A 20,737-nucleotide genomic window follows, 5' to 3' on the forward strand; every position below is an offset into this window, starting at 1 on the left:
CCACTGAACGGGTCGCATGTATTCCACAAGTAAGATGGCCGCCGCCTTGAGCCGCGGCTGCGCAGTACGCTTTGCCGCGAGTGCGACTGCGCAGCCTTTAGCCTGCCTCCCGCCGCGTACTGGGTACGGAAGGCGGGCTAAAGGCTGCGCAGTCGCACTCGCGGCAAAGCGTACTGCGCAGCCGCGGCTTAAGGCGGCGGCCATCTTACTTGTGGAATACATGCGACCCGTTCAGTGGGGTCGGGCCGAGCCATGGGGGAACGAAAAGGGCTGCAATGACGGCGGTACGGTGCGGAGGACGCGCTGGACGTCCTCCGTGGATTCAGATATTAAAAAGGTATAGTGTCATTTTCTTGTTTTTGGCCTCGGAAGTCCTTTAAATAAAACAATTATAAGTCCACTTTAAAACCTTATATAGAGTCTTACAGAACACCTAGTTAGCTCAAGGGGACCCAGAACCATTAGGAAAAGCACCATAGGTCACCATTAGCTACCTGGTTATTCTGTAGTACAGGTCTAAGCCCTATCCTATAGAGCAGGGGTAGGGAACCTATGGCTCAGGAGCCAGATGTGGCTCTTTTGATGGCTACATCTGGCTCACGTACAAATCAGTAGGGGTTGATTCACTAAGCTACACTGCTCAAGCAGCGCAGCTTAGTGTGTTTGTGCAAGTAACATTTTCAAAGTAGCGCACGCTACTGCTGTAGCGCTCACTGCTAACTTACTCCCGCTCCCCCCAAAACGGCCGCTCCAATTATCCCACCCTGGACCCTCTCAGGTCCAGTGACTTTGTAGGACGAGATCCCCACACTTTGATTGGCCCAATAGGCTGACAAGTAGCCAATTGGGCCAATCAAAGTGCAGGGATCTCGTCCTACAAAGTGAATCAACCCCCAAGCCAGCTAGCTAATTGTACAAGCTGTTAGTCAGTATTTCTCCTGTCTGGCTCTCTGGGAAATTGATGATGTTGCTGAAACCCAACAGAAACTGAAGACGTGTCTGACACTTCCGCTCCCCAGAGGATCAACTGTGTACACATCATCATGGCAACAGGGGCGTGAGCCCTCTGCTGCACATGCGCAATGTCCTAGTTTGAAACATATTGTATGGCTCTCACGGAAATATATTTTAAAATATGTGGCGTTTATGGCTCTCTCAGCCAAAAAGAATCACGACCTGTGCCATAGAGTCATATAAATCCATGTCATGCACTGATGAGAACCAGAAAGTCATAAACAGGCTGTCTGCATGTTGGGTTGATGTGGCTTTGTACAATGTATAAGCTACATGCTTGCTATGCACCAGCAGTTCTGGGTGTGAGCCAGGTTTCTTAAAGTGATGATTTGCATAATTGGGAGTGATGCATTGTGGGAAACCACAGTTGCTCACCTAAATCCCCTAAATCTTAGTTACGCTTGGTTAACACATAGATCTGCACATTTCCAGTCTGGCCCGGTCTAATACTGTCAGTTTTCTATCAGTTTTACCTGAATGGACAAGAAATGCACACTTTTTATGTGTGAACAGAACACACCCATAGAAACACATACAAAACTGATAAAAAACTGACAGGACTGGACGGGAAATGTACATCCAAAACTGATACAATACTGACGGGGCAGGACGGGACCAGAAATGTATGTGTGAAGACATCCTCAAAAACCCATGCAAAACTGATGCCAACTGTCAAAAACAGAAAGGACAGGACTGCACACCTTTTTATGAGTAAACCAAGCCTAAGGCCCGGTTCACAGTAGAAATAATGAGCCAAACGGATCCGGTAAGTGGATCCGTTCTCCGCTTCACCGGATCTGGATGGCCCTGTGCACACTGGCAACCGGACGGTGAAAACGGATCTGATCACCAATCAGTCGGGTCTGTTTTCACTTCGTTTGCAGTAAGATATTCGGTAAAATACATACCTAAAGTCAGCGGTAGAGGCTTCCTCTTCTTGCGCTGTGACTACACTGCGCGTCATGTGACTTGTCATATGACGCAAAAAAAAAGACAATGCCTCTACCGTCGGCCTCAAGTATGTATATTAGGCCCGGTTCATCCTCGCTCACTATTGCACCCTCCCGCCGCTCAGGTTCGCGTGCCCACATCCCCCCACCCACCTTTGAACGGTCAGTTTCTTCACTAGTGTGAAGAAAGGTTCCGTTCCCCTTTGCCCCCAATGCAATAGCATTTTTTTCTGTTCCGTTCCGCTGGGCAGAACGGTCCAGAAAATTAGGGCCTGCTGCATTTTTTAGATCCGGGGAATGGAACATATATAACGTATCTGTACCAACAGACGCATGTGAATGGATCCATAGGTTAACATTGGATCCTTTCACATCCGTTCCATTTGTACAGTATACGTTCTGGTTACGTTCCGCAAAAAACGCAGATGTGAACCGGGCCTAACTCTTCTAATCAGCTCCTTTATATGCTCCCCCCTTGAATTCTGCTTCTGGTTACACCTAGAAGTGTCCAAGGAAAGTCGGAATAAACTAAATTGCTAGTGTTAAAGTTTGGTACTGATCACAGACAGCTAATGGAAAACACAGCGTTGACTATTGCTAATACAGTACTGTCATACTGCAGCATCGCAATCTAGGACACCCACCAGGAATGATGAGAAATAGAATTTTTGGAGGGATTTCATCAGTTGTTTTCTCCAAATCCCGCCATGGTCCACATTTCAGAGTCTGTGTGGCGGCCCCGAGGCAGTAGATGAACTCATCGTGGATTGGAATGTGGTCATCTGACATCATGCTGGAATACAAGAAAAGGGAATATTAGGATTCAATTGACCAGATAGAACCTTGCAAGCAACTGAACCCAAATACACTTCCTACACAAAGCAGGACACTGCAGAGGGTATTCAGGGACACCATTTCAGCACTGCAGATTAGGGATGATCAATGAGATGTAAATACTTCAGAGTTTATGCAAATTAATGTAATTTTTTATGCAAATATATGCAGCTTGAAAATTGACCAATCAAGTCCCCAGGTAAGTTAAAGAGAATCTGTACTGTAAAATTCTTACAATAAAAAGCATACCATGCTATGCATTATGTTCTCCTGGGCCCCTCTGTGCTGTTTCTGCCACTCCCTGCTGCAATCCTGGCTTGCAATTGCTATTTTTATCCAGTGTTTACAAACAAAAGGCATAGCAATTGATAGGGTGAGAGGAGCTGAGTGTGTGAGTCATACAGAGCCTACAGGGGGCGTGGAGAGGGTGTGTATAGCTTCTACCCAATCACAAGCAGCACAGCACATTCCAGCCTGACTGCCTGAGCCCGACAAACCCAACAGAGGAGAGAAGATTAGATCATATAACTGAGATAATACAGCCACTGTGCAACTAGGAAAGGCTGCAGTAAGTCAGAGCATATTAAAACAGGTATAGGAACTTATAGGATAAAAGAAATAAGGATGAAAATTTGGTTACAGACTCTCTTTAAACCGGGCATCTTATTGTCACTTTAGGTTCCCTTTATGTCAGGCCTACAGCACACAACCTGGATACCTCGGAACCCTTAGGGCCCTTTCACACTGAGGCGGTGCGCATCCCACCGCAGCCTAACACTAATCTATGGGAAAGTTCACATTCCCCACGTTGCAGTGCGCTGCGTGGAAGTGCCCTGTCGTGCTCCAATACCTATGTTACCGTGCGGCTCCTGCGGCGACCTGCATCAGGCCAGAAGTCATGTAAGTCTATAGTAACGCGCAACATTTTGAAAACCCGCCGCACTTATCAGCCGCATGCGTCATACGTCAGTCGGAGACCCACGAGCCGTGGTCAGTGGGTGAGCTGTTAGTTACTTGTAGCCTGCTGGCTATGTGCACACTACTCTGGGCCTGCATGGATTACCTCAAGAGCACCAAGCTGGTGAGACCTATGCTTCCTGTGCAAGCTGCTGCCTGATTACTGAGGGAATTGCCTGTCATCTGTGACATGCTTGTGCATGGCTGCAGCACTGCAGTATCATCCAGGCTGCGCAGCAATGTGAACCCAGGAGCACACGGTCGGAGCAATTTTGGGTACCTGGATTGGGAGATTTCATAAACTGAAGAGTCGGGACTGATTTTTGTACCAAAACCAAAGCCCTGGTAACTATCAGAGTCGGAGTTGAGAAGTGGGAGTCTGAGCCATTTTGGGCACCTGGAGTCAGAGTTGGAGTCGATGGTTTCATAAAATGAGGAGTCGGATGATTTTTGTACCGACTCCACAGCCCTTGGTGATTATTGCATGCAAATCCCTGTAGCATTGTGAATTTTGCTGTAGCTTAAACACGGTCTTTGCTCGCTTGCTAAAGTACTGAAAAAGAAAAAATGACTCCCAATTATTGACTGAATTAAGATCAAGTACTATACTATAATTTATTTCTGATATAGTAAATCTTGGAGTTTACTATAAAGGCACTCTACTGCACTGGCCATCCATGACATGCCTCAGGGCACATTTAGGGGCTTCGATCACATGTCACTCCAGTACACAGTTTGGTTTGGCTTCCAGCTTTCCTCCCCGGTTTTCATGGGGAAAACTTTATCAGCCATTAGCTGCCAAATGACATTTTCGCACCTGCAGATGTTTTTCACACCTCGCAACCCAACGGCCCAGAATGGGTTTCTTCTGCTCCGAAACGCTGGAGTCGGGAACCCTAATGAGCTTTATCCATCAATCAAACACCTCTCACTTCATGCCTCATGTGCAGTTTGTTTGTAGAAGATTTTATGGCTCCCTCGTTCGGCATTGTAACAGGAGTATGACGGATCAGCGGATCTGATTATTCAGCTCATGGTAATAGTTTATGGTTCTTCCATTAACTAGCTGTTGCTGCTGTTTTCTTACAAGCATCTCTTGGCAAAGTTAATGTAAAGGTTAAGTATACGTTTTAAATAGATTTCACCCGTTCCCCTCACCTGCAAAACAGTTAGGAGAAACTTTATTTTCCTTTTATATTTCCCTTTAGGAATGCAGGACCTGCTGGAACCAGCAGTGTGGATTGTGAACTAGGGATGAACGATTTTAGGTAAAGATTGAGGGCCCATATCCACTGGCCACCGCGCGCGGCTGCGAGATGGGCGGTGGCACTTCCTGGTTAGCGGGAACGCTGGGGAAACCCAGAAGCCATGCCATGCATGGCTATGGGATTCACAGCCTCCCACATGGAAACTGGTGGCAATGTAGCCCGAATCGCTAAGGTAAGCGATTTGGCCAGCGGCGCCATAGTTTCCTATGGCAGAATTTCCCTGCACGGTTCGCCTGCGGGGAAACTCATCAAATTCGGCCCGATTTCCGCAGTAGTGGAAACGGACCCTCCATTGCACGATTTCTGTCAAAAATTGCGATTTCGATTCACGATTTTCTTAAAATCAAGCTTTAGCTCTAAAATGTCATCAGCTGGGCAGCCCGGGCCCGGCCACAAGGATGAGTTTGTGTGAGCAGAAACCAGTAACTTAGCTCTTTGAGGGCATGTTCACACTAGAGGCGTTTTTGACATTTTTTAAGTGCTGGCGATTTTCAAAATCGCTTCTCTATGACAGGGTTCACATGGGCGGTTTGTTTCCGATCCGCTCAGAAAAGCGGTGCATGGGCCAATTTTGAGGAGATTTTGCCTCAATGGAAGGTATAAGAAAGACGCAAACGCTCACAAAATCGCTTTTGCGTGAGCGTTTTTAACAAAAAAAACATTGTATATCTTTTCCGGATCAAACAGCTCACTTCCTGACTGAGGGCAGGAAGTGAAAAAACGCAATCGCTCTGCAAAAGCGCTTAGAAAAGAGCTTAACAAAAACGCACAGGAACCGACACGGGAGCACAACGCAATATGAACGAGGCCTGAGAGTTTGCAAGGTAGGCCTGTCAGTCAAGCTTCAGCCAGTTATAAAGCAAATTTGGCAGATTACACTCAGCTCAGCTACTTTGCACAAATGCACAGTGCCCTGCCCAGCGCACAACAGCTTTGAAGAATACTGCCTTGAAGAATAGATCACACTGAGGCCTAGTGCACACCAGAGCGGTTCGGCTGCGTTTTGCGATCCGCTTGCGGCTGCGGATACGCTAGGGCAGGCCGCCCTCGATACAATATTTTGTGGCCCTCGCCGGCAAAAGCTTCCTTATAGTTCGCTTCAGTGCTCCCAAGTAATCCGCCGCATCCCCGCCGCTAAACGAGGGCTGCAGAGCCCCCAAATCGCCCAGGGGGCAATCCGCCGGCATTTCCTGGAAGGGGCAGAGCTTTCAGCTTCAGCTCTGCCCCTCCCGACGTCAATCGCCGCACGGATCGCCACCTCACCCCGACCCTCTCTGTGAAGGAAGAGTGAGAGGGGCGGGCAGAGGCGGCGATGCGCCGCGATTGTGAAATTCCTTATGCGCCCAGCCTCATCCTGACTTTGCCTCCTGCGGCCCCCAGGTAAATTGAGTTTAAGACCCCTGCGCTAGGGTAATGTATTTCAATGGGCTGGTGCACACCAGAGCGGGAGGCGTTTTGCAGAAACGCAGACTCCCGGGCTGCTGCAGATTTTGGATTGCGGATGCGTTTCTGCCTCCAAAGTATAGGAAAACCGCAAACCGCTCTGAAAAACGGCACTTCAGAGCGGTTTTGCAGGCGTTTTTGTTACAGAAGCTGTTCAGTAACAGCTTTACTGTAACAATACATGAAATCTACTACACCAAAAACGCTTCACAAAACCGCAAAATGCTAGCTGAAACGCTACAGAAAAATAAGAAAAAGGGTTTCAAAATCTGCTAGCATTTTGCGGATCTGCTAGCGGTTTTTGGTGTGCACCAGGCCTGAGACAGAGACATGTAAAACGCAAGATGGCGCCGCACCGGTAGCCACGGCCACAGGGCTCCGGAATATTCTTTAACTTTTCTCCTTCTCCTCTAACTATGTTGCGCCCGAATCCCCCCTTACCTACCAGGGAGGATGTGGAGGCACAGGAGAGCCTGTCCACAGTGCTCCTCAATCATCAGCCACGGGACGGCGGCAGCCTGCCAGCTGATCGGGCGACCAGCTGATCAGGGCCCACGTGCTCTGATCCGCACTCCACCACCGCTGCCCAGACTGCTCTTCGCCGCTCAGGGGGAACTGTGTGACCTGCCGCCGCTGAAGATCGGCTTCTCCCTGGTCTCCAACATCGCACGGCCCGTGACCTGTAGCCATCGGTCCGCCACGTGGGGAGGTGACGCCGGTCCCGACACCATCCACAGCGGCTCACGGACAGGACCCAGCCGCTGCTCCAACCTTGTGCACTCGCTGGCCCACAGGATCCTTCCCCCTGCAGCTGCTCCGGCGTATGGCAGACGGGACCACACTGGCAGCTCTCCACCGTTGCTGCTGTGACCTGGATCGGCACGGTAGGCTACTGATCCCCGGCCCTGGTCCCACTCTTTAAAGCGGCCCAGCATGGCCCCTGGGAAACGTGCTCGCCTCCACCACCGCAGCACATTATACGCTGCAGGCAAATCATGGGACCGGAGTTCAGGTGCCGCAGCACAGGGTCTCCTATGTCCGTTTCCCCTACACGAGCAGAGGCGGCCTGATCTCTGCTACTACTCCAGCCACCATGGGAATATGGCCGCTCCTCCACTGCGACCACAGAAGGCCTGATGCCGCCACCCCACAGCACTCTGCTCCCAGGGCAGCCACAGAAGAGGAGATGCCGGCGCTCCACCACCGGGTGCCCCCCCCCCCCAAAATTGCCGCTAGGCTGCAAGCTGGGGGCTGAATTCTGAGTACAGCCATGGGATCCACCAGCCACACCACCAACCAGCTGGACAGCAGGACTCTCTGAACTCTGTCTCTCTCTGGCCAACAATTCTTCTTCTCATTCTCTCTCTTTATTCCTGTCTTCTCTATTTTCTCTCCTTCTTTATGTACTGTCGGACATTACGGGGGCATCCGAGTTGCTACAGAGTAGTGAGCGCCGCCAAGGAGGCAGGAAGCTCCGCTCACACAGCACTGGGACCCCTCTAGTTTTTGCTGCTATGTATTTGCCTACTCTTGAAATACTATGCAGCGTGTGTTATGCCATTTAAGTGTATACCTACTGCATGTCTGATACTGTACCGTATCATCACCGACCCTGTATGTGCCAAAAATAATTCCGGGTACAACGCCAGTATATACTACATAATACACAACTCCCGTTGTACTTGGCGAAATAAAACGATTCTGATTCCGATTCTGTATCTCATTCATTCAAAACTTCCTCTGTGCAAAGGAGGCGGGGCGGAGCTGACAAATGCCTTGCCTATCAGTCAAACTTGACTGACAGGCCTGCGGAGTCTGCAGTTGGCCCAGCTGATGACATATGAGGGCAGAAGGAAGGAGAGTGACTGAGCCGCCGGAACCCGCTGACCCGCCGCTAGCTGCCGCTACTTGTGCACGTAACTGCGAGCTTCGGTGAGCTGTGCACAGCGGGAGAATGACTGCCTATTGTGAACTCCAATTCCTTCTCACCACTGTAAAAGGTAGGGTGACCAAACACCCCAAGAAAGAAGAACACAGGGACAACAGGACCCCAAATGGTGCAGTGTGTCACAAAAAGAGTGATGGGAAAAAAAGGGAATTGGGTTACTCACAAAGGAAGGTTGCACAAGGGGCAAGTGGAGATCTATAAACCCGACTCCACTCGGGTGTCCAGCTGGAGTTGGATGTGGTCGCCTCTTGGGAAAAACAACACAAGGTCTTATCGATGGCAAAGCCACTAGGTACCACCATACACCCCTCTGAAAGGAGGGTGAAAAGCACAGGAGGGGGTAAGAGGAGCTCTGTACCTCGAGCGCTGTAAAAACAGTACAGGAGATTTGGGTGCAGCCAGCGCCACCATAGACCGTATTAGGAATTACGGCTACAGCAGTGTTCAGAGACTGATTTGGGGGCCGTCAGAAGACGGAGCACAAATCACTACAAGAATACTGTAATTGGGCCGCCAGCAATAGCTGGAAGGCGAATTACATCATACCCCACCATCCACGTGGACCTGGGGGGGGGAATAGTAATTAACGTTGCCGGGACTTGTGCAGACGGGTAAGCCGTTTATCAGCTTTCCCCTGTACCGAAATCTCCCGGCGGCTATGTTATAGGTACGCCTGTACCTGGCTCAGATACAACTCTGGCGCTTTATTTGGCCTGAGGAAGTTAGTAGACTCACGAAACGTTTTGCCTGTGCTTATTAAGATTAATATTTATATGAACTTGCTACTGAGGCAAGCCACCTCTATTTGTATCTGTTTTTAACTCAGTTTTATCTACTTCTGGGCGTCTCTTAAAGCGGAATAAAACCCAGCAATTCTTCTTTGCTCTAAAACATTATTTACAGCATATTATATACTACCAGGACTTTTTTTTTTTTACTAGAACAGCATTCAAAGGGTAAACACAAGATAGAAAAGCGCAATGCAGGGAAAGCTGGACGAATCCGAACTGGAGATAATGTTATCTTGTGTTTAATTGTATCAAGTGAGGAATGTAAACAAACACTTCTCTAAAGCCCCATCTACACGATACGATTCTTTGTGCGATTTGATTACGATTCTATTTACGATCCAATTAAATCCGACATGTCCGATCGGGATTCGATTCAATCCAATTTGATTTGCCATTGTTTTCCAAAGGCACATCGAATCGAATCCCGATCGGACATGTCGGATTTAATCGTATCGTAAATAGAATCGTAATCGAATCGCACAAAGAATCGTATCGTGTAGCAGACTCTCCTGAACACAGACAAGACAGTCAGAAAGCATTTCTGCTTATATTTCAAGATGAAAAAAAAAAAACAGTTATGAATAAAATGCAAAGTCAGCTCTCAGAGCACAAAAGTGTACTTTGGAAACTTGTTCTAATGAACAATAATACTTATGAACAAAAGCAAATATGATAACCGTATGGCATATAAAAAGTAGGAAAACATGTTTTTATTGAATATTATGTCAGTGTTTTATACCACTTTAACCCCTTTCTCATCCACTGTAGATTGCTTGAAACAGACGAACTCCACATTTAGCATATTATTATAATTGAATATATATAGCGCGAAGATCTACCAGAGCACTATACAAAGTACATAGTCATGTCACTGACTGTCCTCAGAGGTGCTCATCATCTAATCCAGTCATAATCATATTCTACTGCCCTACCATATTATTATTATGTATTTATATAGCGCTGACACATTCCGCAGCACTTTACAGAGTACACAGTCATGTCACTGATTGTCCTCAGAAGAGAACACAATTCCTACCATAGTCATAGCCTGATATCCTACCATATTATAATTATGTATTTATTTGCACTGACATCTTCTGCAGCACTTTACTAAGTATACTGTCTTGTCACTAACGGCCCCTCAGAGGAGCTCACAATCTAATCCCTACCATAGTCCTAGGTTCATTGTACTCTAGGCAAGGAAGCCAATTAACTTATCTGTATGTTTTTGGGATGTGAGAGGAAACCAGAGTGCCTGGGGGAAATCCACACAGGCACGGGAAGAACGTACAAACTGCTTGCAGATAGTGCCCTGGCTGAGTTTCGAAACTGGGGACCCAGCGTTGCAAGGCAAGCATGCTATCCACTACCCAGCTGTGCTGCCCACTAGAGGCAGAGGATCATCAGGACAGCCTGCACATCCGTCTCACTTCACCTGACATAGCAGAGGGATCAAATTACAATTTGTGCTTGGACACAGATGAAGTGAAATTAGACAGGCTAAACTTTCTAAATAAATTTCAGTGTGCATTTTTCTCTGTTTTTCCTTCTGTCCTGTGCAAGAGTCTAGGTCCACTATAACAAAGCTGTTTTATACGAACATTCCCAACAGTTTTGGCCAACAGTGTGCAGGCATCTCTGTGAGGGCGCATGCATGTTCAGCTCAGCCTATATATGGTCATCAGGAGACTGGTGCAGCCTGTCCCTAGAGCCAGAGGATTTGGTATATCTACATGCTGCAGAGACATTAGGCTACCAAATGATTTTCTCTTCTGAAGGTCACTAAACCTCTGAAACAAGTCTGAGGCAATTCTGAAGTTGATGGAAGATCCCCATCCACCACTGATGCACTGTAGCTTATGGGAACACTGACGTAATATACACTTAAATCCTATGGTCGGGCCTCGGAAGCATTAAGTGCACTACTCGTATTAGCACTTGGGATCGTTCAGGTTCAAGTAAGGTAGAATTTACCTTACAGAAGGACGGGCTGTCCCAGAATGTGAGCCTTATGCAGGATACAGTCTGCCTCAGCTTAGGCACAGAAATGGTGTCAGTTTAGAGTAACAAAGAAAATGAGTGTCAATGAACATTGTAGAGAAAACATAGAAAAAACACCTGAACTCAGAGGGCCAATGAGGCTGCCATATTTATTTCCTTTTAATGTGGACCTGAACTGTTGCACAAGACAGAAGGAAAACATAAACGTCCGGTATTGCCCAGGCAGCACACAACAATATCACAATAAGCACATCTTGTGGTAGGTAGGTAACGTAAGTGTTTCTATGGTGATGCAGATTAATGTAGCATGCATTATCATAGCAAAGCTCACGTTACCCGTGTATCACGGGTCATTCTAATTACGCAATGCGCGGTACTCTGTTGGCGTTATTGCATTAGACCCTGAACACAACGTAAACATGGAATCTGAACTTACCTGGGGCCCCCCATAGCCCGCGAGGTCCCTGCAGAACGTTCATGGCGGCAGGTGCGTGGGCAGGTGGGCGAATGGGCGGGGAATGCGCAGTGCCACACAACTCCCAGCAAAGTCACGTGCTACCTGAGCCGCTACGAGGGGGCTGGAGGAAGCACCAGGTAAGTTCAGATTCCATTTATACATTGTGTTCAGAGTCCCTTTAATACGTTAAACCAGGGCTGTGGAGTCGGTACAAAAATCTTCCGACTCCAACTCCGACTCTGACTCCTTAGTTTATGAAACCACGACTCCGACTCCAACTCCGAATGCCCAAAATGGCTCCGACTCCTCGACTCCGACTCCTTAGTCTAATACTTAACAGGGCTGTGGATTCTGTACAAAAATCATCCGACTCCGACTCCTCGGTTTATGAAATCAGCAACTCCGACTCCAACTCCGACTCAGGGTTCCAAAAATTGCCCCGACTCCGACTCCACAGCCCTGCGTTAAACACACACATATGCATGCATAATCTTTTGACTCAGGGGTGTTTCACACCAAGAGAGTGCTTTTTAGCTATTCTGCGATTGTTAGCATTTTGAAAAGCGTTTCTGTAATGTAGTCCTATGGGATTAGGGATGGCCCTGATTAGGAGAACTCATGGAGAAGCATTAATTGCAATACAGTAGAAAGTAGAGAAAAGGAAAAAGTGATGTAAAAATTGCTGTCAAATCCTTTGCTAAAAAATCACTGGTCGCAACCACTAGCGCTTTGGTGTGAACAGTGGATCAGTAGCACTTCCCAGTCAGTCTTGGGATTCACTCAGTTTTGGCATACCACATAACCAGGAAGGTAGCGCATGAAGGAGTAGACTGATCGGTGAAAGGGAACACATGTTCCCATTCACTGATTATCGTGCCTGTGGGCAATGATCACCGGCATCAATGAGATGCTGGTGGTCATTGAGCAGCATCAATTCACTAAGATCATGCTGGAGATAATAAGGCAAGAGAAAACTTACCGCTGCGCAGTGAGAGAGTTTTCTTATCTCTTCATTCTTTAAGTTATCTCCTCTGTAGATATTTTCACACGCAGTTAATTAACAGCCTGTCTTTAACTTAAGAATTCTGGAGTTATTTTAAAGACAGAAGAGATAACTTTAGGTTTGCCTGAGGTAAAAAGTTTCCTGAATACTACATGCCTCATCACCATGGTGATGACGCTAGAAACGTTATCAAAGACAGGAGATACGGTAAGCTGAATTGAGGCCATTGTAGTAGGGACATATGTTAAACATTGTATTAATCGGGACAATGTGGATTTTTTTTTCATTTTTTCTCATTATTCCCATTAAAATGCATTGAAAATAAAATAATTTAAACATAGCACCCAAAGAAAGCCTAATTGGTGGCAGATAAAACAATATATAGATCATTTTGTTGTGAGAAGTAGTGATAAAGTTATTGGCAAATGAATGGTAACGTAAGAGTAACGCTGTAATGTGTAAAACTGCTCTGATGCATAAGGGCCTGAGCCCACTGCTGCGGTTTTTAAAATCGCATGCATTTTCAAGCGTGTTTGTAACGTGTTTAAACACGTTTTAACGAGTTAAAACACTCGAAAAAGCATTAAAACGGCTTAAAGCACATTTCAAAAATGCTTGAAAACGCACGCGTTTTTATAAATGCAGTAGTGGGCTCAGGCCCTCAGGGGGAAACCCCCTCAGTGGTGAACTTATTAATAAAGAAAAAGAAAAGGAATACTGTATAAATAAGCACAGCAAGGGCAGCCAACCACCAACAGGCATTTAAATACTGTTAAATAGAACTCCACACAGAGTAACCCAGGTAAAATGTATAGCGAGTCAGAGCAGGGCGAGGCAGGATTTCAGGTAACAGAGTGCTTAGCACCAGGGCTGTGGAGTCGGAAGTTGGAGTCGGAGCAATTTTGGGTACCTGGAGTCGAAGTCGGAGTCGAAATCGGAACAATTTTGGGTGCTCTGAGTCGGAGTTGGAGGTTTCATAAACTGAGGAGTCGGATGATTTTTGTACAAAATCCACAGCCCTGGTAAGTATTAGACTAAGGAGTCAGAGTCGAGGAGTCGGAGCCGGAGCCTTTTTGGGTACCTGGAGTCGGAAGTTTCATAAACTGAGGAGTCGGAGTATTTTTGTACCGACTCTACAGCCCTGCTTAGCACACAGAAAATTTACCTAATTAGGAGCCAGGAGCAACAGAGAGAGACACCTGCTGGTGGCCAGTAAAATTCCACTTATTACAACCGTGACCCACAGTGCCACCAGCAGGAGAAACAAGAAAATTACAGTTTAGCAACAAAAAGTGACATCAATTTTCCTATTTTAGTCTTGTTGGGACCAATAAGGTACTGCTCTCTGTAGCTCGCTCTCCATGCGGTCTTATGATAGCAGTGAGAGAGGCTGCAGTGTACTGCTCTCTATAGCTCACTCTCCATGCAGTCTTGTGACAGCAGTGAGAGAGGCTGCAGTGTACTGCTCTCTGTAGCTCACTCTCCAGGCAGTCTTGTGATAGCAGTGAGAGAGGCTGCAGTGTACTGCTCTCTGTAGCTCACTCTCCAGGCAGTCTTGTGATAGCAGTGAGAGAGGCTGCAGTGCACTGCTCTCTGTAGCTCACTCTCCAGGCGGTCTTGTGATAGCAGTGAGAGAGGTGGCAGTGTACTGCTCTCTGTAGCTCACTCTCCAGGCAGTCTTGTGATAGCAGTGAGAGAGGCTGCAGTGTACTGCTCTCTGTAGCTCAGTCTCCAGGCGGTCTTGTGATAGCAGTGAGAGAGGCTGCAGTGTACTGCTCTCTGTAGTTCACTCTCCAGGCAGTCTTGTGATTGCAGTGAGAGAGGCTGCAGTGTACTGCTCTCTTTAGCTCACCCTCCATGCAGTCTTGTGATAGCAGTGAGAGAGGCTGCAGTGTACTGCTCTCTGTAGCTCAGTCTCCAGGCGGTCTTGTGATAGCAGTGAGAGAGGCTGCAGTGTACTGCTCTCTGTAGTTCACTCTCCAGGCAGTCTTGTGATTGCAGTGAGAGAGGCTGCAGTGTACTGCTCTCTTTAGCTCACCCTCCATGCAGTCTTGAGATAGCAGTGAGAGAGGCTGCAGTGTACTGCTCTCTGTAGCTCACTCTCCAGGCGGTCTTGTGATAGCAGTGAGACAGGCAGCAATGTACTGCTCTCTTTAGCTCACCCTCCTTGCAGTCTTGTGATAGCAGTGAGAGAGGCTGCAGTGTACTGCTCTCTGTAGCGCACTCTCCAGGCGGTCTTGTGATAGCAGTGAGACAGGCAGCAATGTACTGCTCTCTTTAGCTCACCCTCCTTGCAGTCTTGTGATAGCAGTGAGAGAGGCTGCAGTGTACTGCTATCTGTAGCTCACTCTCCAGGCAGTCTTGTGATAGCAGTGAGACAGGCAGCAATGTACTGCTCTCTGTAGCTCACTCTCCAAGCAGTCTTGTGATAGCAGTGAGAGGCTGCAGTGTACTGCTCTCTGTAGCTCACTCTCCAGGCGGTCTTGTGATAGCAGTGAGACAGGCAGCAATGTACTGCTCTCTTTAGCTCACCCTCCTTGCAGTCTTGTGATAGCAGTGAGAGAGGCTGCAGTGTACTGCTATCTGTAGCTCACTCTCCAGGCAGTCTTGTGATAGCAGTGAGACAGGCAGCAATGTACTGCTCTCTGTAGCTCACTCTCCAAGCAGTCTTGTGATAGCAGTGAGAGGCTGCAGTGTACTGCTCTCTGTAGCTCACTCTCCAGGCGGTCTTGTGATTGCAGTGAGAGAGGCTGCAGTGTACTGCTCTCTTTAGCTCACCCTCCTTGCAGTCTTGTGATAGCAGTGAGAGAGGCTGCAGTGTACTGCTCTCTGTAGCGCACTCTCCAGGCGCTCTTGTGATAGCAGTGAGACAGGCCAGGACTTAGGAAGTCACCCCTGTGGATTGTTGCATCTGGAAAAAGGGAGCATTTTTCCACTCAAAACAGCAGATGTAAATTTGACGCCTCAGGCAATCATGGCTTGGCTGAGACGTTAGCACACTGACCAGCATACTTCAAAGAAAGCCCATCCGAAACATGCATGTACAATAATCTGAATCACCCTCTTGATATTGACCCCAGATAAAGGTTTTACCAGCCTAGAACTGCTTCTTGTCTTGTCATTTACTTGTATTTTTTTTAATTAACTTACTTTTATTATTACAACAGGAGATATTGGCAGCGCTTCCAGATACAGGCTGTACCTGAGTTGACCAGCTGCATAGATGTGCAGAGCCCATACAAGGGCAGATTACACAACTTACATTCAGAACAGATGCAGCAAAAAAAGGACGTTAGCTTCTAAAACAGTTTGCGCACAGATTGTTCAGTACTAGACTCTTCACCAGCGATGACGTGCCCTCACGGAAGAGACCTAACCACTAGCTAAACCCAACCACTAGCTAACAGTTAAAACATAGTATGAACCTGAGCCTACACAATTTTTAAAGAACAGGGGAAGGATTGGCAGCGCTCCTATAAGGCTGCAATCCCCCCCCCCCCCCCCCCCCCCGGGACTTGAATACACACCCTGCATACAAATCAGATGCAAGACTATGCACAGACTATGCACTAAGACTATGCACAATCTAATCCCTACCATAGTTATATGTCTATGTATGTATCATTATAGTGTATGTATGATAGTGTTATGCCCAATTTTTAAGGGGGAAGCCAATTAACTTATCTGTATGTTTTTGGGGTGTGAGAGGAAACTGGAGTGCCCGGTGGAATCCCACACAGATACGGAAGAACTGGGATGGGAACCGGGGACCCAGCGCTGCAAGGCGAGAGCGCCAACCACTACGCCACTGTTCTGCTGTTAAAGTGGAAATCTGGAGATGGCCACTAGACAGATCCTTCTCTGGTCAAATCTGATCCCAGAGGGATCTTTAAGCAGCCCACACATTGCAGACAGATTTCCTATAGACTTCAGCAGCCCCCCTCCCCCATGTAATGTGTCCCCCATCCCGGGAGTTGTCAGTGGAGCTAACTCTCTCCTGTCTGCCAGCCCTCCTCTGTGTCTTCTATTCCGGGACTCCTGTGTCATGTAAGAAACACCAGAGGTTAAACACTAGAGGTCCAGCGTGTACGCTGATGGGTCTCTAGCATTTGTCGCATGACACTGGCGCTCCAGGACAGAAGACACAGGGAGGTGCGGCGCGGCATGGAGAAAAGACATGGGAGGAGGTGCGCCTGCGGACAGAGTTCTTTTTACTGCTGGCAGGTGATGTCACTGGAAGGAGATGCTGCTTGTTTTTTTTGGCAGTTGGAAACAGCTGTTATTTCCCACAATGCAACAAGGCCCCAACAGTGTGATGTCAGGACACTGTGGGAGGGGTTTCACCACAATATCAGCCATACAGAGCCCCCTGATGATCCGTTTGAGAAAAGGAAAATATTTCTCATGGGAAAGGGAGTATCAGCTACTGATTGGCATGAAGTTCAATTCTTGGTTACGGTTTCTCTTTAAGTAGAAGCACGTTAAGATGTTAAACTACCAGCACTTATGAATGATTAGTTAAGCATGTTGAAACCACTTTAAAAAAAATATCCAATCTTGTCCTGCTTGCAGCTGATTATGTAATGAAGATAGAATTGTGCTGTAGAACGGTCACCTTCGAATCATTCGCACACAGAGAAATCTTTGTTCGGCCTCCCCTCACCTGCATCCAGTTCCTCCGCCGCACACCGCTTGCATGGCCTACAATGCCGACAACACAGGCCTCCTTTTTTCTGTGGAAAGTATATTAATATTTTAGCCATAGCCGTTCATAATCAAAAACAGTAAATGTCACCCAGATAGAAGATGACAAATTTGCTTTTCTTTACGGGACCTTTCAACAAGCCTGAAGAGGGTAACAGGTGTCTCTATGACATCACTTGACTCATTAAAAAGGGGGAGGGGGACAGAGAAAAGGGGGGAAAACGTTTACCTTTTTCTAAAGCTGCACTGATCACATGACCTGATCTGTAATCATAGAAGTGTTGTCATGGCGCCAGACAACACATTTGGAGGCCGTTCAAGGATCGCGCTGCCGGCCGCACAGCTGTTTTCACATAGCTTCTTCAAGAGAAAACGCAGATTTTTATTTTTTTCCTCTGAGCCCTGCTGGTCAGAAGTTTACGTTGACAAAGGTGCTCTTTATGCCCCGACGACATACGCCATCTGCATTATAAAAAGCGCTGAATGCAAGGATGCACTTACAGTAAACACAGATTTCCTCCCCATTGGTAAAAGAATTAGATGTAAAACGAGAGGGGGAGACGGAAATGGCCGCAAGGCGTGTTTAGTGCAAGGAGCTGTGTAAGAATTTGTGAGGAGAAAGTTAGGATACATACTGTATATTTACAGCACACTTCGCTTTATAGTGCACTTAAAGGAAATCTAAAGTGAAAAAACAATTTACCTGGGACTTTTTGCAGCCGTCTGGAGTCATTCAGGGCCCGCGCCGTCCTTCCGAGACCCTCCGTCCAGCAACTGCGACCCCCACAAAGCTGGCTGGCCGCATGCTTCCTCACCGCCTCCTCACGTATGGCAGCGTTCTGAGCATGCACCGTACGGAAAAATTGTTACAACGCATGCGCAGAATGCAAATGGAGCACGATCAGGGTGCCCAGTGGCCTCCGACGGGCCCTGACCAGCCAGCTTTGAGGGGGTCACCGCTGCTTGCTGGAGGGTCTCGGAAGCACGTCTCGGGCACAGGATGACTAAAGGGGGCTGCAAGAAGTCCCAGGTAAGCTAAACTTATTTTTTTTATGCTTAAATAGACCTTTACACATTTTGTTTTTAAGGAATCCTGAAGTAAAAAAAATAAAAAATGTAATACCTCACAGGAAACTCTCTGCCCACAGCCCACCATTCCAGCGACAGGTCCCTCTACGCCTATTAGACCCAGAGAGTTGAATAGGTTTCTTCTAGCCACGTTCCTAGCCGTGGACAAGAATATCCAGACTGGACATGAGCCAATAAGGTCTGCTCATGCTTTGCAGAGGAAGGAATCGTGCATGGAGGAAAAACGTTATGCATAACCGGCTAAGTTCTTCTGGGCATGTGCAGACCTTACTCATGAAACATCCAGTCCGGATGAACAAGCTCACTTCCGGAAGATAAAAACGAAAGTCCTATTTTCTTCAGATATTCCCTCCCAGTTTATCCATTCACTAGATAGCTCTCTGAACCCATTCCCCTACTTCCTGTTAGGATGTAGACACACAGTGGGCTTGATTCACTAAAGCGTGATAACTCAGTTATCACATGTAAAGGCTTTGCACGCGTTCGCGTGTTACGTTTTATCGCGCGAATGGCGTTGCGCTTCCCGCGCTAAGTGCGGAATGCCATTGAAAGCTATGGCGCTTCACGCCTAACATGTAAGTTAATGTAATACGGCGCGTGCAAAGTTTAACGCGCGTCGCATAATGTACTGTATACAGTAATAATCAATTATCTACATACCGTATGCGTAATCTGCAGTGACTTCACGTGATAATGATACTTAGCACGTGATAACAATACTTTGAAAGCCGTTCGCGTGAAGTCATACCTTTACATGCACAAACCTTTGCGCGCATGATATCACGTGCAAAGCGGCTTATCACTGTCGTGCTAAGTGTTAGCACACTTTAGTGAATCAAGCCCAGTGAGCGCTTTCTGAGTGAATTTCTGATCATCAGAGCTATCTGAGCGTTTTTTTTTTGTTTTTTTTTAATTAATCGCCACGATCGTTCTTGTTCAAAAAAGAAAGCGCTCATAGTGTGTCTACAGCCTAAACCAGCACGCGGCACGCGCGTGTTGCGGCGACAGGTCGCCCGTGAGTATGGGCCGTTGAACGGGCGCGCACCCCGAACTGTCGCCCGTCGCTGATGTCGCCAGGCGATTGAAATGTTCAATCGCCTGGCGACAGTCGCCGCCGCAACTCTGCCGCAGCTGTCGCTAGTCCGCGTGAGTACGCGGACTAGCGACAGCAACCTCCATTGAGGTATGCAGAGCTTCCGGCGGGGGGAGGAGGAACGTCGGCGACAGCTTCCGTCGAGCCACTGGTCCCTCTTCCGCGTGTGTACGCGGAGGGACCTGGCGAGGAGCTGTCGCCGTGTGCTGGCGACAGGCCACTTTTGCTGCCCGTGAGTATGGGCCATAAGTGTTTAAATTCGACATAGTCAACTTAAATACTCCAGATTGCCGCTGTTTAGCACCAAACAAACGGACAGGGTCAGGAGAAGATCACGTTGCATTCCATGTGACTCTGAGACTTCCTCATGAAATGAAATGTGACTTGCAAACCAGCAATCTCTCCCTGACCCTGTCCGCTTCTAAGTGCTGGAAAGCGGCAGTCAGGAGTATTCGGGTGTTTATCAACTACGCCGGATTCGAAAACACATTAACATTACTTCCAATCTATCTTCTAATGAAATCATTTTTTATATCAGAAACTATGTATACACTATACAATGTTTTTAATGTATAAGATTTTAAATACAGTACAAAAAAATCTATTAAAAATCAAGACTACCTTGATCATTGTTCAATCTTCTGTTATTAGATGTAAGAACAAGTTAACACCCTGGGCTGATTTCAAAGGATTTAGTGAAGAAGAAATTTCAGACATCTCTGTCACTTCTGCTAGACAACCTGCAACCTGGATCATCTAAGCTTATCCTGAAAAGTCCTGACCTTGGGCCAGCATTTCACAAAATAGTAAATTGTCCTCCACAAGAAGGGAGATTCCTACCTCTCTAAAAGGAATCATCAAGCTCCTCCTCAAAAAACCTTTCGTGGATCCAGACACAATGAGCAACTACAGACCTGTCTCCAACCTCTCTGGCTAACTATAGAGTAAAGCTCCGTACACAGGGCTGCAGTTTTGGAAAAGCCGCAAAGGCCTGAGCCTTAACAGGCAGCAGCCACAGGGGGTGACTGGATATGGAAGAGGAGCAGTTAGATACAGAAGACAGGCAGCTGCATATGGAGGAGAAGGCTGCAAATTTAAAAAGGATATTGCAAATGGGGAAGAAACACATGGAAGAAAGGAGAGCTATACATGAAAGAGAGGGGCTGTTGTATATGGATAGTACAC

General features: G+C 47.4%; 1 protein-coding gene across 6 annotated transcripts in view; it reads right to left on the reverse strand.

Annotated features, from left to right (window-relative positions):
- The window catches only part of LDAH (lipid droplet associated hydrolase), a 332,993-nt gene that overhangs the window by 292,751 nt on the left and 19,505 nt on the right, over positions 1 to 20,737 (reverse strand). For 3 of the 6 annotated variants that reach the window (XR_011031325.1, XM_068280211.1, XM_068280216.1), the window contains exon 2: positions 2,609 to 2,757. Coding sequence is in view for 5 of the 6 variants with exons in the window: in XM_068280211.1 (XP_068136312.1) it covers positions 2,609 to 2,757 (149 nt within the window). In the remaining variant the exon portion in view is untranslated. Of the gene's footprint in view, positions 1 to 2,608; positions 2,758 to 17,329; positions 17,400 to 18,073; positions 18,168 to 18,493; positions 18,664 to 20,737 lie in introns of those variants that run through there. The other 3 variants (XM_068280213.1, XM_068280214.1, XM_068280215.1) reach the window with 3 other exon arrangements.

The sequence above is a fragment of the Hyperolius riggenbachi genome, chromosome 4, assembly GCF_040937935.1.
Source record: "Hyperolius riggenbachi isolate aHypRig1 chromosome 4, aHypRig1.pri, whole genome shotgun sequence".
NCBI classification, from domain to species: Eukaryota; Metazoa; Chordata; class Amphibia; order Anura; family Hyperoliidae; genus Hyperolius; species Hyperolius riggenbachi.